Source organism: Polypterus senegalus, chromosome 16, assembly GCF_016835505.1.
Source record: "Polypterus senegalus isolate Bchr_013 chromosome 16, ASM1683550v1, whole genome shotgun sequence".
Lineage (NCBI taxonomy): Eukaryota > Metazoa > Chordata > Cladistia > Polypteriformes > Polypteridae > Polypterus > Polypterus senegalus.
Genome location: NC_053169.1, coordinates 7,192,816 through 7,210,666, shown reverse-complemented (window position 1 = coordinate 7,210,666; position 17,851 = coordinate 7,192,816). Strand labels below are relative to the sequence as shown.

Sequence of the window (17,851 nt, the reverse complement as noted above, 5' to 3'; positions counted from 1 at the left end):
GCTAGACGTCACTCTCACACAAACCTGAATTCTTGCACAGACTGTTAAGCTGTAATGCACTGAGTGTATCTGATAAGCTGTATTTGAAATGGCAATTTTTAACATTCTAAAATGGGTCCCTTTAAAGTGTGACGTGACTTGTTTCACCTTTCCTGTTGTATATTTTGCTGCATAATAGAACTTGTGGAATTTTCTTTCTCTTTTCCTCTTTCCTAAACAGTGCAATGTATGCTTTTAAAATGTATTCATTTTCTTTTCTTTTTTATATTATAGCCCTTAAAAAACAGCAAATATCGAATAAACAAGTCAAGATACGACTCCATTGATAGCTACCTTTCCGTATGTGGTGAAAAATACAATGATATTGACCTGACGATTGATGAAGAAATTAATAAGCAGCTTTTGGACGCTGGTATGTTATTAAGTTGTCGACCTTATTTTTTTGTAACTGCTCAGTGATCCTTTGCGGTTCTCACCAAGAGTGTGTGGGTTTTCCTTCAAGTGCCCCAGTTTCATTCTGTATTAACAAAGTTGTTCTTAAGTTGGTTTGTTGTGTGGTGGGTGCAGCAGTGAACTGTATCAGTGCGTGCTCCTGCACTCCTCCTCCTCCTCCTCCTCCTCTAACATGTAATTTGCTGATTATAAATGGGCCTCAGTGTCTGTGTGTGTGTGTGTGTGTGTGTGTGTGTGTGTGTGTGTGTGTGTGTCTGGGCCCTGCAGTGCATTGATGCCCCATTAACAGTTGGTTGCTTCCTTATAGCCAGGGCTGCCAGACAGGGCACTCTTAACGCATGGGCACACTGGGCAGTTGCCAGGGAGCCCCACGCTAATCTGTGTATGTTGTAACTTGCTGTCAATAAATAAATACTATCTTCTTCTTCTTCTTCTTTGGGCTGCTTCCCTTAGGGGTCACCACAGCAGATCATCTTCTTCCATCTCTTTCTGTCCCCTCCATTTTGCTCTGTCACACCCATCACCTGCATGTCCTCTCTCGCCACATCCATAAACCTCCTCTTAGGCCTTCCTCCTCTCCAGCTCTATCCTTAGCACCCTTCTCTCATTATACCCCTCATCTCTCCTCTGCACATGTCCAAACCAACGCAATCTCGCCTCTCTGACTTTGTCTTTACACCGTCCCACCTGAGGTGACCCTGTAATGTCCTCATTTCTAATCCTGTCCATCCTCGCCACACCCAATGCAAACCTTATCACCTTTAACTCTGCCACCTCCAGCTCTGTCTCCTGCATTCTGGTCAGTGCCACCGTCTCCAGCCCATGTAACAAAGCTGGTATACTATATACTAAAACTATAAATATTTGTTATTGTGTTACAAGTGGACTTTGGCATTCACCTCTAATTTAGTATCACGGTCACCTCTTCCACCTCACATGCCTGTCTGTGTACGGGTCTCACACATGACATCACGTAAAAGCGTACCTGTTAACGTCACTTCAACTCAATCCTCTGCAAAGAAATTTTGCAAATGTTTGTGTTGAATGGTTGATTTTTAATAATACATAATAATAAATTCATAGTAATTTCCTACTGTGCCATCTCTGTCTGTATGGCTTACCAGCTGAGTATCATTTATATGTTGAAATGTTTGTGCTTTTCAAGGCTCATGTTTTATTGTTCTAACGTTTCTGTTGATTCATCTTTGCTGCACAGCATGTTTTTTAATGTTTAAACACGGATTTTGTTGGAAGTACCAATACAATAAATATGTTTAATTTTAACGACTATTTACATTTTTATTCCTCTGAGTGGTTGTGTAGGTAGGGGTCCCAGTGCACTGCTTTACCCGGGGGTCTATAATGCTGTGAAGATGGCCCTGCTGCCAGAATTGGATTAGGCCGGTTCAAGAACTGTGTGGTGTTTTCTGTATAAATCTCTGCAGTGGTTAAAAAGAAAGCTGTAGCCCTTTTTTAACTGCAGAATTTTCCTTTTTTATGTGTCATTTACTTATGTTCTTTCCTTTTTAGGAATTGATAAACTTTTGGCGCAGCATATTGCACATCTTTTTATACGAGATCCCTTGCAGCTCTTTGAGGAAAAAATTAATCTTGATGATGCAAATGAATCGGACCATTTTGAGGTAAAGTTCTGCCCTCTGTTTATTAGCACCGTGGACAGTTTTAAATGGCTGAATAGCCCAATGACGGACAGTTGTGAGCAAACGTTTGGGCACCCGAGACAAGACAACATCTTCAGGGTACACACTTGACATGACTTTATAATGCCCAATTACTGCCAAATTACCATTTTACATTGAAAATGGCACTTGGAAACGTTTGAGCATTTTTCTGGACTTTATCATTTTATGAAATATTTCAAAAGTAATGTGATGAGAAATCTAAACAAAATGACCCCCTGTTATTGGCTAACTGAACAGATTACAATATGCAGGCTTTTGAGGCTACGCAGGCCCACTTGTTGAGGCAGGTTAGCCAATAAAAGGTGTCGTTACATTTCACTTCTCATTGCATCCATAATGGCTAATACAGTACATCACTCTACTCTATATATGTGTCCATGTTAGGCTTTTTATCTTACTGACTGTCCAAGGCTCATGTTAACTTGAAAGAAGTTGACCTCAATAAGGAGATTTTATGTATAACATGCCTGTCTAAAACTCAAGGATGTGGGTCAATTAAAAATAGGCACACTGTTGATGCTCTTATTTGAAAATAAATGTTCTGCACACACAGTGCCCTCCACAGTGTTTGGGACAAGTTGAGTTACCAAAAACAAGCAGGGGCTGAAGATGGCCGCACAAGAGGCTTGGCACAGCACCACCAGAGAAGACCCTCTGTGAATCGCAGACTTCAAGTAGTCATTGCATGCCAGTGATAAGCGACAAGTTTCTTTTATATTTTATTTTAGTCAGTCATTGTCCAACCCGCTATATCCTATCACAGGGTCACGGGTGGGTCTGCTGGAGCCAATCCCAGCCAACACAGGGCGCAAGGCAGGAAACAAACCCTGGGCAGGGAGCCAGCACACTTTAGTGGGCACACACACACACCAAGCACACACTGGGGACAATTTAGAATCGCCAGTGCACCTAACCTGCATGTCTTTGGACTGTGGGAGGAAACCCACGCAGACACGGGGAGAACATGCAAACTCCACGCAGGTAGGACCCGGGAAGCGAACCCTTAAGGGTCTCCTAACTGTGAGGCAGCAGTGCTACCACTGCGCCACCGTGCCACCCTATTTTATTTTATTTTATTAAAATCAAAAAACATTCCATACACGCAAGTCACGTTTAACAAAACTGGTTTGAAACAAATCGACTGCCAACCAAGAGAAAGAGAGCTAGGCCAGCAGAGTAGTCCTTTAATAACAGGAAAAATAAGTAAATAAATAAATCAAGATAGATAGAATAGAAAAAGAGGGGAGATTTTATTCAATTTAAATGCTTAATCCTAAATATGATAATGGCTTTAATAGACTTGCCATTAATGGTGCCCTGAAATGGGGGGAACCATCTAGACCAGGGGTGTCAAACGTTTTCATTCTAGCCCTTATCCTAATCAGTGACCAGTTTTCACTGCTGATTAATTTCTTTTCCCTTCATTTTGATAGCCCTGTTTTTAAGGATGCAGTCTTCTGAATTGATTCTTTCCTTTATTAAAGAAGTGAGACGTGAAACGAACCAACAGATGACAAGCTAAATAGGGTCTTCTCTTACTGTGGGTCTTCTGTTAATGAGAAGCTGATTCTTGCTGTTAATTAAAGACATTATTTAATTCCACAGCTTGTTGCTGCTCTCATTCTGCTATAGCAGACATTTCCAAAACTGTTTCTGTTTTTTTTTTTTTTTTTTAAGAACACCATCAAAATGTTTTGGTGACCTGAGCAGACCAGTCTTACTGAGATCTTCACAGATGAGCTGGTCATGTGGCGGCTCGTTTTGTGTCTTATTATTGTTATGCTGCTAATCAGGGAAAAAGAAACAGCTGACGGGCCTGAGTCAAGTTAATTAAAACTAAAGCAAAAGAAGTTAATTAGCAGCAAAAACTGGTCACTAATTAAGAAGATGGTTAGAATGAAAACCAGCAGCCACTGCGACCCTCCAGGACCGGAGTTGGACATCTCTGATCAAGACAAAGTGCAGAGTGAGCAAAATGTGTGCAAATCCCCCTAAATGAAAGCCTGCAACGTGAATTGTTTGATGTGTAAGCAGAGAGGAAAATGAAGAAAAACTGTATTATCTTTGATCCTCAAACATTGTGGTGGGCACCGATATAATAGAAATGTGTCATTAACTGGGTTAAAGGCACGACTCACTTGAAGAATTGAGTTTATTTTTAACATTAATCCAAGGGTCAAATATGATAGTGGATCATAATATCCATCAGATGTCAGGATAAGCAGAGTGTAAGATTTTAGTTACTCACAAAAATGATTCATCTTTCAGAACATTCAATCCACCAACTGGCAGACGATGAGGTTTAAGCCGCCCCCTCCCAACTCGGACATTGGATGGAGAGTCGAGTTTCGCCCAATGGAGGTTCGTTCATCTCGTGTTTGGTTTTGTGTCGGGTCCTGTAGTGATGACTGTGTTTGTTAAAGAGAATTTATAGCGGGGAGAATTAAGTATTGGAACACATCAACGTTTTTCTTTAATGGGGCTGTTGACATGACATTTTCACCCGATGTCAGTAACAACACAAGTAATCCACACAAACAAAGAAATCAAAACAAGTAAGTCCATAAATAATGTGTAATAAAGTGGAATGACACAATCCTTAGTAGAAAAGCCTTTGTTGGTGATGACGGCTTCAAGACGCCTCCTGTATGGAGAAACGAGTCGCGTGCATTGCTCAATTGGAATTTTGGCCCATTTTTCTGCTCAGACTGTCTTCATATCTGGAAAGTTCCGGGGGCCTCGTCGATGAAGTCTGACCTTCAGTTCTTTCCATAGATTTTCAATTGAATTCAAGTCGGGTGATTGACTGGGCCATTCGAGCAGCTTCTTTACTTTCGTTATTCTCTGAAAGCAGTTGAGACTTTCCTTGGCTGTGTGTTTGAGATCCTTGTCTTGCTGAAATGTTCCCCCTCGTTTCATCTTCAGCATCCTGGTACAATAGATGGCAGCACGTTTTTATCAAGAATGTCCCGCTACATTTCTCCATTCATCCTTCCTTCAGTTCTATGAAGTCTGCCTGCCCCTCACCATGTGGTTCCCACCTCCAAACTTCACTGTTGGTGTGGTGTTTTTGGGGTGATGTGCAGCGCCATTTCTCCTCCAATGACATCCAAAGAGTTGAATTTTGCTCTCCTCTGACCCGACTCTATTCTCCCCAGTATTTCATTCACTTGTCTAAATGTTGTGCAGCAAACTTTCAACGAGCTTCAACGTGCTTGTTCTTTAGCAGTGGAGTCTTGCGCGGTGAGTGTGCGCAGAGGCCATGGCGGTTGAATGCATTACTTATTGTTTCCTGCTCATTGCAGGTCTTTCTGAAGCTCTTGGCGAGTGGTCCTTGGCTCTTGGACAACTCTTCTGATTATTCTTTTGACACCTGGTCGTGGCCAGTTTATGATGTTCTTTTCAATTGCGGATTACGGCCAAAACGGTGCTCACAGGAACATTCCAGTTCAGAAATACGTCTGTCACCAACGGTGTATGTTTTGTGACGGTCTTGAGAGCTCTTTGCTTTTACCCATCACGAGATGCTTCTTGTGTGACCCCTTGGTAATGATAGGCCATCAATTAGGACTAAACCAGCTGGTATTCACTGGCACTGATAGGGGCCTATCAGGATTGACCGATGTCCGCTGGTGTCTCAGCTTTCCAGGTCTTTTTGCACCTCCTTTTCTTCATGTGTTCAATGCTTATTCCCTGTGTCATTCCGCTTTATTACACATAACTTCATTTATGGACTTATTTATTTTGATTTCTTTGTATGCGTGGATTACTTGGGTTTTTACCGACATCTGGTGAAAATTTCACGTCAGATAGCCCCATTAGAAATATATTTACTGAGAAAAATGCTGATGTCTTCTATACTTATTTTTCCCCCGCTGTATAAAACGGGTAGACAACTTTGAGCAAAGATTTGTAGTCTTCTGCCACATAATAAATTAAAGAAAAACAACACGACTCTATCACCCCCCGAGTGTGTGTGTACATCCTCATCTTCACGATAACTTGTCATTTATCATCCGGTGGAGCTGTGAGCCTTCAGTATTAAAGATCTGCTTACGACTTTGCCATTCATGAAACTACAGCACAAGTAAATGTGAATTATTTGCCCGATTAACCAAACTCTAGTCACGTGTGGAGTCGTTTCATTGCAGTTTGAGGGTTTCACATGGCAGGTCCTGGACAAGGCCATTAATGTTTTAATTCTTTGTGCAGGTGCAGCTGACGGACTTTGAAAACTCGGCGTACGTCGTGTTTGTTGTTCTGCTCACCCGAGTGATTCTTTCATACAAACTTGATTTTCTTATTCCTCTGTCAAAGGTGAGACGACCCCGGCCTAATGAAAAAGCATTCCTGTGTTACCTGTATGGCTTCAGTTGGGTGGGGGGACGTAAATGAATGAATTTAATTAAACACAATTTACACCTCTGTGAATTATGCTTCAGTATTCGTCTGTTTTACTTAATAATTTTCATTTGCTTGGGGAACTTTATTTGGTAATGATACTGTAGTTGCTAAGCAGAACCTTTTATATACATTATGTTTTCTTTATGTTTAGGATTAATATTTGTATACAGTGGCTATAGAAAAGAATCCCTCCCTTTGAAATGTTCCTTTTTTTTTTTGCTTTACAGCCTTAAATGAAAACACACAAACCAACATTTTTTCCTGCTTTACTTACTGAATGCAATCTCTAACATCCAAGTGAAAGATATCACAGATACAGTTCAGAAGAATTTTAAAAAATCAAAAATGAGAAATACTGAGATGTATCAAGGACCCAACCAAACTCAGGTGTCAGTGCCCACCGTTCCCATTGCGGTTACTGGCTTCCTTCCACCTGTGATCAGTTGTAAGTGGTGTGATAAGTGAAGCTGTTCCTGGAGCATTCATTCCCTTGCTTGGTAGTGCAACTGGCAGCAAACTGACTATGGGTGGCAAGCCACTTTCAAAAGTTCTCAGGGATAGAGTTGTGGACGGACATAAGGCAGGAGATGGAGATAAACAAATCTCAAAGGCTTTATCAATCCCTATGAGCCCCGTAAAGTCCATAATACAGAAGTGTTTGGTACTACTAGGACTCTCCCTGGATCCTCCAAACTGGATGGAAACTGGAAAGGGAGGCTACCAAGAGGCCAATGGCCAGAAGGAAAAATGGATTTATCAATCTCAAGGAGCCCAGTAAAGTCCATCATAAAGAAGTGTTTGGTACTACTAGGACAGGGGTCCTCAATCACGGTCCTGGAGAGCTGCAGTGGCTGCAGGTTTTTGCTCCAACCCAGTTGCTTAATAAAAAGCACTTATTGCTTCACTTTAGTGATTTTGAGCCCTTATTGCTTCATTTTGTCTTAAACAGCTATTTGAATCGCTCCTTATTATCAATAACATGCAAATGACAAGAGAGAGCAGCATTTCTCCATTTAGCTTCTTTACATTTACACCTGTGTGTATTGATCTGCACTATTGGGTTTAATGAAATACTTGGAAGAAAAATGAAGAGAAAAAAGTGAAGGACTGAGAATTACTCGTCCATTTTAGCCTTCAAGTCATTTGTATGATAGAAAGGGAAAGAAAATCTAGGATATGAGAATGAGCTGACATAGCAGAGTTAATTTAATTTCATTGCTTTCTAATTAAGCAACCAGGTCAGAACAAAAACCTGCAGCCACTGCGGCTCTCCAGGACTGGGATTGAGGACCCCTGGTCTAGGACCCTCCCTGGATGGAGGAAACTGGTAAGAGAGGCTACCGAGAGGCCAGTGGCCACTTTGGAGGAGTTACAGGATTTGATGGCACAGAGTGGTCATTAATGATGTGAATGTGACAACAATTTCACAAACGCTCCACAATATGGCTTGTCCAGGAGGGTCGCAAGGGAAAAGCCACTTCATAAGAAAGGCCACATTAAGGCTCGTTTGAGCTTTGCCAGACTGCACCTTGAAGATTCTGATGCCAAGTGGAGAAAGGTCTTATGGTCAGAGGGGACCAAAATCAAATTATTTGGCCTCAATACCAAACGGTACACCACAACGCACCATACCTACAGTAAAGCATGGAGGTGGCAGCATCCTGTTGTGGGGGAGCCTAGGACTCCCGTTAGGGCAGAAGGAGAAATGGATGGGGCAAAGTATCCTCAAATTCTTCAGGAAGACCTGCTACCCTCTGCCAGAAAGTTGAAGATGGGCAGAATGTTCACCTTTCAACACGACAACGACCCGAAGCACACAGCAGAATTGCTGTGGCTGAAGGAGAAAAAAAGTGAATGTCCTGGTGTGGCCGAGTCAGAGCCCAGACCGAAATCCCACTGAAAATCTGAGGAAAGATTTGAAGATAGCAGACCACCAACGCTCACCATCCAGTTTGAGTGAACTTGAACAGTTAAACTGTAAAGAAGAGTGGGGGGCAAATATTACACAATCGAGGTGTGCAAAGCTGATGGAGAAGAATCAAGAGACTCCAGGCTGTCATTAAAGCAAAAGGGGGGGCAACAAAATGGCATTGACATTTATTAATCTCAGGATTTCTTGTTTTTGATTTTCTTTATGATTTTTCTGAACTGTAGCTGTGATATCTTTTACTTGGATGGTATAGGGTGCATTGAGTAAGTAAAGATGGAAGAAATATTGGTTTGTGTGTGTTTTCATGTAAGGCTGTAAAGCAAACAAAAATGGGAATATTTTGAAAGGGGGGGGGTTCTTTTTTTTATACCCACTGTAAGTGTTTCATAGTTTTAATGTTTGTAATTGATATGTGGATGAAAATTTAGAAGTTTTCATAATTTGTGCCTTTCTGGTGATGTAGGTGCGCGGACTGAACTGACGTTACTGGAATTGCTTGACTTGGTTCAGGCTGAACAGTTTGTCTTTTATCTTAGTTTTCTTATTTGATTTGGTTAAGGTATTGAATGTTGATGTATTCAGCTAATTAGTATGATGAGAAATCCATCTAAATCGTTTAATTTGCCTAATTATTTACTGAGTGGTTTTACGAGCTAATAAGGGAGGCACAACACGGCACTCTCAGGATGAGCCTGCCTAATGAAAAAGAAACCCAGCGTCGTTCTTCTGTATATCTGAGAATGACAAAAGCTGCAGGGAGTCTTCCTCATGAGAGGCTCTGTAGTGAAGAATTGCACCACCCGGGGTGGACGGTTGCAGAGTAGTGCAGGTTCAGTACTTTACGGCGTACTTTGGCTTCAGTTTCTGGTGTTACACTTGGCGGACACCGAGCAGAAGAACCGCTTACCTTCGTTGCTGTTCTGCCTGTCGTTTCCCATCCTGGAATTGAGAGCTCATTATCAGGCCAGTCGAGGGAAGAGAAGACATTCCCAGTAGAGGGGCCTCCACATAGTGTAGTGTTGGGTGGCATGGCACACTGTATGAGTGCCAGCTGCCTGTTGGGCACACCACGGTTAACAGCCCCTGAGTCTGGTAAGCTGAAAGACACAGGTGCATAATGGAGGCTTGGAAGAAACAGAACTTTGGATAAGGTGTGTGACAAAGGCGCTATACCAGCGCTCAACCTGACACAGACATACACGGGAGGCACACTGATAAAAACAAAATGTTTTTATTTCTCTTTTTCTTCCTCCCGTTTCCCACAAGCACAGTAGCACACAATACTTTCTCTTTTTCTGTCTTATTCTTTCTCCTCCACTCCTCCGTGGCAAGCTTCGTCTCCCACCTCCCGACCCTGGCTCCCGGAGCGGTGGCTGCTGGCTCCTTTTATGGCCCACCCGGAATTGCTCCGGGTCTTTGCTGATGCAATTTCCGGGTGTGGCGGAAGAGCCGCCCACATGGGCTCAGGAACCACTGCAGCGCCCTCTGGTGGCACCCACTGGATCCCAACAGGGTCATAGAGAGCTCCCATCTCCCATGGAGCCCTGCGGGAATCCGAGGCACCACTGCCACCCATGGGGGGCTGCCATCTAGTGTCCCGGGGGAGGTATTGTTCAGTCCCTTGGACCATATATAAAAGAGGTGTCCCAGCCGTGGCCGCCACAGGTGGTACCTTAGTGGCTGAAGACCCCAGTTATAGCTGACATTTATAAAGTGTAGGTTAAGGCACTATATGTTACTACAGTTGGGAGTGTATGCTTCCCTAAGGTCCAGTGACAGAGTGAGAAAAGCGAGTAAGGCTCGTCTGTAGTTATGCGCTTTTTATCAACCTCATAATCATAACTGGAGTGTACAAAAAAACAACAGTCGCAGTTCAACAGAAGCGAAGGTTTCATTTTTCAGGTTATTGGAAGGCACCCGTTCTGCTCAGCATGGACTGTTAAACATTTTTGGTCAGTTTTGATCAGTACAGCTTGTTGCATTAATTCAGTCGTTTAGAGTGTAAGTCACGTTTAATGTGCATCAGATTGACTGAAGATCAATAGCACTTGCCAAAGAATAAATGGAAATCAAGCTGTAGTGTATTCTGAATATGCATTTGAAGTTTTATGAACTGCATATTTATATCTCGTTAGGTGGATGAAAATATGAAAGTCGCCCAGAAGCGAAACGCAGTACGTGAAGGCCTGTTTTACTTTAGGAAGGACATTTTTAAAGGTAAGTGCTCAACTGATTACATGCTCACAGTCTCTTCGCCTCATTCAAATAACGACATTCCCGCTGATAATACAATTAATGGTTGGTAAGCTCGCTTAATCTCCATTGTACACTAAATAGAAAATGGACAGATGGCGCTTGCCAAAGAGCGTTTTCATTCTGCCTCTGATGATTGATGTCCGGAGATTTAATGCGCATTACTCAGTTCCTGGAGAGCTGCCACAGCGGCAGTGTTTTGCTTTAGCCAATTACTAAACAGGAAGCCGATTCGTGCCGTTAATGAACTCAATTCAGTTTATTCTATTAAATACATTTCCACTTTATGAGCTCAGCGGGCTACACGTGGAGAAATCTACAAAAACAAGTGCCACCTTAATCTAAACCAGTGCTGAACATCATAACACACAGAAAGAAAGATGTACCTCAGGTTAGGGGGGTTTGAAGTCCAAACTGCAACTGTCCCTGGTCAGCTGGCCGCACTCTGAAAAAGAGACAGAAGATCACTTTGGAGAGCAGACGTCTGGAAACGGATACCTCAGAAGTGATGACACGTCCACTGCGGAGCACACTAAAGTGCCACCACGGACACCGGGAAGGGAAAGGAAACGGAAGAAACTTAATAAAGGCAAAGACCTTTGCTACAACTAATTAAATGTTAATTATTTCATTACATGGCCTCTTGCTGCTCTCGTTCTACCATTTCTAATGCTCAGGATTCTTCTTTTCAAATGACATCATCACAGCGCACGGTCCTTTAATGAGGAAGAAATGCAGGTGCAAATGGAGCCAAACCGATAAATTGTAACATTTTATTTGTCCCTTGCGGTTAATTGTCAGAAAAAATGATAGAAAATGTAAGGACAGGGTAACATTCAGGTAGGTCCAGCAACTTAACTCATTTGAAAGTAGTGGAGTATTTTTGATTTTTTAGTTACTTTAAAGAGTCATTTAAATCGTGTTTCTTAAATATTTTTTGCAACAGTGCATCATATTCAGAAGTAATAGTGCGGACACTAGAGGGCACTGTTGTAGCAGACTAAAACCCAGCTAAGATTCACACCGTCTTATCGATGGAGATTTATTTAATTTTTCGGTGTGGGGATTCCAGGGACATCCCCGGCCCTGGCCTGACCCACACACACTGCATAGGAAGAGACACGAAAACAACAAATTAATAAATAATATATTAGATAGAAAACCCAATACAAAGCAACAAAAAAAAAAATCAGACAACCCTCCCCTTTTCCCTACGGCGATTCAATTCACTAATGAACCACAACAGTAAACACTCACGACAACGTCTTTATACAGTTCAATGCAGCAAAAGCGGATGAAATGGTTTGGTGTTAAGATGACAATCCCAAGAACAGCTTCTGTAATAAATGAGTGAACCAGTCCTACCGTTAGTCCTGAGCGGTGAGGGGTGAAATTTGCAGGAGCGCTCATTTTGAAGACGCATGGCGACTAATCCACCGCTGTACACACGACAGGCAGGCATGAGACGGTCCACTTATCCTAACGGGAAACAATCCAGGGCAACAATTGACTTTTCAGAAAACATGTCGGACATGATACACTAAAACACAGTTCTCTTGTTTCTCCACTGGGCCTCCTTTTTGGCTTTCCCGCTGGCCCTCCTCATCCCCAGCAGCCCCTGCTCTCGCTTTAGTCATCCAATGAGGGTAATCCCCTTTGCTAGGAAATGGAGTTCTTCCGACGGTAGCACTGCCACACTGTTGCTCTTTAAACCCAACACAACAGGCGCAGGGCACAAGTTAAAAGCACAAAGAGCTTATTTCTTTTTAGGCAAACTCTTCAGCAAGTGTTTCCGATCACCACAGCCACAAGTAAACAACAAGCTCAGCACACAACTGTTTTTCTTTCTCTGCTTCGTCCATCTTCCACCCGACTCTGGCTCCTCCCTGTGAGTTGCTCAAGTCCTCTTATATTGGCCAACCAGGAAAAGTCTGCAAGCACTTCCAGGTTAGGGGGAAACCACATGTCGTATGGCTCCTCCACTTTCACAGCACCCAACAGGGTTGAGATATAGGACTCCAAGTCCCATGGTGCCCAGTGGGAATCCGGGCCACCGCTGCCATTTAGTGTTCTGGGAGAGGCAGTGCCCTAAAGAAGCTACCTTCCCCCATCCTTCGATCTCTTGGTCGTCCTGGCCGGGTTGGGCTGCCAGCCGTCTCTTACAATAATAGAATGCTCTTGTATGTGTTGAGAGCCTTAAATTCAGACTTTTCAAGAGCACTTCACAATATCACATACTGTAGTTTAAAATGCTGCCCAGACGGGCTTTCATAGATGGCAAGAGTCCAAGTCAAGTGACAGAAAAATGGCATCAGTAGGTGGGCTGTTGTTAGCTGTTACTTGTGGAGGGTCTGCGACTACTTGTAGTTCAAATTTCTCGAAACAGTTCTGAATGATACACTGATTTCCCAAAAGTATTGCGACACCTGCCTTTACACACACTTGACATCCCATTCTTAATACATAAGCTTTAATATGGAGTTGGCCCACCCTTTGCAGCTCTAGCGGCTTCAGCTCTTCTGAGAAGGCTTTCCACAAGGTGTAGAACTGAGTGTGTTTATGGGAATTTGTGACCAGGAGAGCATTTGTGAGGTCAGGCCCTGATGTTGGATGAGAAGGCCTGGCTTGCTCGCAGTCTCCGCTCCAATTCAACCCAAAGGTGTTCTGTCGGGTTGAGGTCAGGGCTCTGTGCAGCCACACCAAACTCACTCCTCCATTTCTTTATAGACCTTGCTTTGAGCCCTGGTGCATGTGCAGTCAGTCATGTTGCCATCCCCAAACTGTTCCTACAAAGTTGGGAGCATGAAATTATCCAAAATGGCTTTGTATGCTGAAGCTTTGAGAGATCCTTTCACTGGAACTAAGGAACCAACCAAGCCCAATCCCCCTGCAACAAACGTTACACTGGTACTAGCCTGACTGCATTGTGCCAATACACTTGGCACAATGCAGTCAGGCGAGTACCATTCTGTTGGCCACCGTCAAACCCAGACTCGTCCATCAGATTGTGTGATTCGTAACTCCAGAGGACATGTCTGCACTGCTCGAGAGGCCAGTGGCTATGGGTTTTGCACCACTGCATCCGGCGCTTTGCATTGCAGTTGGTGATGTCAGGCTTGGCTGCAGCTGCTCGGCCATGGAGACCCACTCATTCCATGAAGTTCTCTCTCTACGCGGCACTGGTATTGAGCTTTTGGAGATCTGTAGCTGTTGACGCGCTGACCCCGCTCTGTGATTTCATGTGGCCCACCACTATGTGCTGTTGTTCCCAATCGCTTCCACTTTGATCTAATACCACTGACAGTTGACCGTGGAATATTAAGTAGCAAGGAAATTTCACCAAAGCCAGACTAACCAATCAGATTGCCTTGAAGGACCACACATACACACACACACACACACACACACTCTCTCTGACCTTAGCATTTTATTATGTAGCTAAACCACTTCTAGAAAACACTCTGGTGGTGAATGAGGAAAGGAACTTTCACACACATGTGAACGACTGTTTGAGTTGAAGACCCACTTCTCCTCCTCCTTGATTGGTCAAGAGCCCCGCCTTCAATTCAGAAGCACAACATTGTGGGACTGCATTATACTGCCTACAAAGCATGCTGCTTTTTCCAGAAGTAAACTTGAGTAATATTTCATCAGAAACTGCATACCTTTTTGAATGGTTTGAACAATTAACTGAACAATGACAGAAAGTATGAATTTTGCGACAGAAAAGTTACGTGAGAATTTAGTTTTTTTGCCTTTATACATTGTTTACTGTTTTCTGCTATTGGTGACTGTTAAGTTTCATTATATGAGAACTATATTCTGCATTGAAGATGTGAGATTAGTTTTTTTTGTTGGCCGTCACTAAGCAACAATTAAACAAAGCCTCATTTTTGGGTGGGCTATTACTTTAAGCAGCAGCATTGCGCTGTTATACGATGAACTTGTGTGTGCCTGCCTTCCCTGCCCTTTAAGTAGCTCGTATTGAGCACCCTTTTCGTTGTCGGGAGCCGCAATTGAACATGTAAAAATATACAAAACACACAATTTGAAGCGACCTCTTCGAAGGTAATTTTGAAACACCAAACTAATCCATAGTTGAAGTCGCCCAGAACGTTTTTTTTTTTTAGATGGACAAGTTTGCAGATTCACTGGTGCTTTTCAGTGGGAGATTTTGAAATTTCAAAAATTTGTACAGCACACTCTATTTAGAGATATTTCAAGAAAAGTTAACACATTTTTTTGACGAATAAGCATGCAAGATTTTAACAAAATGAATCCGCTGGGAGGGCAGCACGGTGGCGCAGTGGGTAGCGCTGCTGCCTCGCAGTAAGGAGACCCAGGTTCACTTCCCGGGACCTCCCTGCTTGGAGTTTGCTTGTTCTCCCCGTGTCTGCGTGGGTTTCCTCCGGGTGCTCCGGTTTCCCCCCACAGTCCAAAGACAGGCAGGTTAGGTACACTGGCGGTCCTAAATTGTCCCTAGTGTGTGCTTGGTGTGTGGGTGTGCCCTGCGGTGGGCTGGCGCCCTGCCCGGGATTTGTTCCTGCCTTGCACCCTGTCCTGCCTGGGATTGGCTCCAGCAGACCCCTGTGACTAACTGACTGACTGACTGATACACTGGGAGCCAACTTGCTTGATGCAGACAATCAGACAGACAGACATGGCGAGCACACCTATAGACAGAAATGAAGAAAGTCTGTGAGTGCTGATTTTATTTTAAGAGTGAAAGAAATCTAAGAGTTCTAAATCTTAAGAACGAAGTGAACTAATTAGCGGTAATTGGCGGGGACACAAATGTGCAACTAGCAATCAGGAACTGAGACTGGGAATGCGACCTTGTATCCCGAAGTCTTCTGTCGCTGCCTTTAAGGTAAATGTGATTGTTTAGTGGTCGTCTTTAAAGATTTTTAATTTTCCCAAATCAGTGTTTGTATGTACTGTAGTGTTTAATTTCAATTCTTTAAGTCACTTTTTTTGTCCATTCTCAAAAATTGTATGTAAATAGGGTAACTTAGTATAAAAATGTATGATAGGGTGCAATATAAATAAAGTTACTATTATTATGAATACCAGTAACGGTGCACTGCACAATAATATACAGTGAATCCACTTGACTTGCGCATTCCTAGAGTTCATCCTCTTTCTCTGTACGTTTAGCATTCATTTGCTCAGATGTTGATACGCTTGCTGTTTCCTGAGCAGCTCTTCTCGTCTCCACCCTAGCGGCCCTCTTCTTCTGTTCCTCCGTCAGCATCTTTTCGCATTAAAACTGATTAAGTCAGTGTTTGTGTTACAGTTACTTAGTATGTTTTCTTTAATTCTTCATTCAATCTGCCTCAAGAATGATTTAAGATATGAAGAGGCTGGGGAAGTAACAGCGAAGGTGGTAGCGATGAGAACGGCGCCTGTACACGTGTGCCACATGGCCGTGAGTTGATTCTACAATAAAATAAAAAGAGGAATTCCTTTGAGGTCAATCTTCACCCCGAAAGCGGATATCAGACATCACGTAATATATGAGTACCAAATTTCGGGTCAAAAGCTCAAACGGTTTGCGAGCTGCAGGTGATTTAAAATCCTGGACAGACAGACACAGCCACAGCAGCGTATTATATATGAAGATTATTAAAAATGTGTGATAAGTATTTCCTGTGGTGTTCACTTCACACATTTTTGCTATGAAACACGTTTACTAAGAAGTGTTGTGTTTAAGATCAAACTTTTCAGTATTTGTCTCTGTCTTTCTTCTTTTTGGCTCAAATGTAGGTTGTAATCCAGTGGCTGATGGATGTGCGACTGCTCAGAATGGCCTAGACGGTGATACTGAGGAGTATACGCTGATGAGCATTGACACCATCATTAATGGGAAGGTAAATATTGGAGTCGGCCTTTTTATTTTTTTAATGTCACCGTCAAACACATTAATACCGTCTGTTAAATGTTGTGGGCGCTACCCATAATTCAGATGACTCAGTCCAGTCAGTTGGTGCTGCCTCGCTTTATTTATGTGTAATGTCAGCGCACAGACTATGGAGTGGAATTTTGTGTGACAGTATGTGAAAACTTGAAAAGTAGAAGTGTTCGTGATAACGGCTGTCCTGAATCAAAAGCATTACGTGACGCATCCTAGACTACATTGTCAGTGCTGAATATGAAAAATAGAATAAAACGTTGATCACAAAAGTCACTTCTTTTTATTATTATTACCACGCTTCCTTTAAATTCATCTGTTTGTTGTCTGGTACAAATCTTGTAATCGATATTTAACCCACGTCCTATTGTCCAAATGACTTCCGATGACAATACATGAATCTATAATCAGTTTCACTAATTGATCAATGAATCCATGTTAATTAAGAAATGAAATTTTCATATGAAGAATAGTTCAAGATTACACCAATAGATGGCGCCAGTAATGGATAGCAATATTAAAGGAAGTTTTAAAATATTGATTACAAAATTATACTAAAACCCAAGACTAAAAAGTTGAAAATAATATATATATAAAAAAATACTTTTTAACACACTTATATTAAGTTAAAAAGTATACTAAAAAAGTAAAAAACAAGTCTGTCATATATCACTTGTAAAATAAAAGCGTAGGCGCTTTACATCAATCAACATTTAAAAAACACTTATTAAAATCGCCAACCTTTTATTTTATGAGTAAAGTTTGACAGACTTATTTTTTACTTTTTAGTACACTTTTTAACTTAATATAAGTGTGGTTTTTAAAAAGTACTTTTTTACATATATTTATACCAGAAAAGGGGATTTGAAAGACCCCAAAAACCAGATAAAGGGACTCTGTGGCCAATGCACATTAATATATCAGAGATCTCCCAGGTCACTAGGGGGCAGTATATTGGAGCTTTTGGGATGGAGAGTTTGTCTCGGCTGTGCTGGTCAGTGTTTCTGCATAACCTCTTGAAACCTGAAAAGGATTCCCAGGGGGGTTCATCTGGAAGTAGTTTCACGGGGCTTTAAAGTTACTTCTGGCCACTGGCAGAGTAAAGCTCTTCGGAGCCATGAAAGCGAAGAGCTGTGGCTGTCACATCAGAGGGCAGTTGACGAGTTGGACGGCCTCCGCTAGACTTCACTTGAGTAT

General features: G+C 42.4%; 1 protein-coding gene across 1 annotated transcript in view; it reads left to right on the top strand.

Moving 5' to 3' along the window:
* Positions 1-17,851, top strand: part of gclc (glutamate-cysteine ligase, catalytic subunit) — an 80,499-nt gene that overhangs the window by 55,490 nt on the left and 7,158 nt on the right. The window contains exons 9-14 of the mRNA XM_039737813.1: positions 274-412; positions 1,984-2,096; positions 4,425-4,517; positions 6,369-6,473; positions 10,626-10,707; positions 16,510-16,613. Coding sequence (XP_039593747.1) covers positions 274-412; positions 1,984-2,096; positions 4,425-4,517; positions 6,369-6,473; positions 10,626-10,707; positions 16,510-16,613 — 636 coding nt within the window. The remainder of the gene's footprint in view (positions 1-273; positions 413-1,983; positions 2,097-4,424; positions 4,518-6,368; positions 6,474-10,625; positions 10,708-16,509; positions 16,614-17,851) is intronic.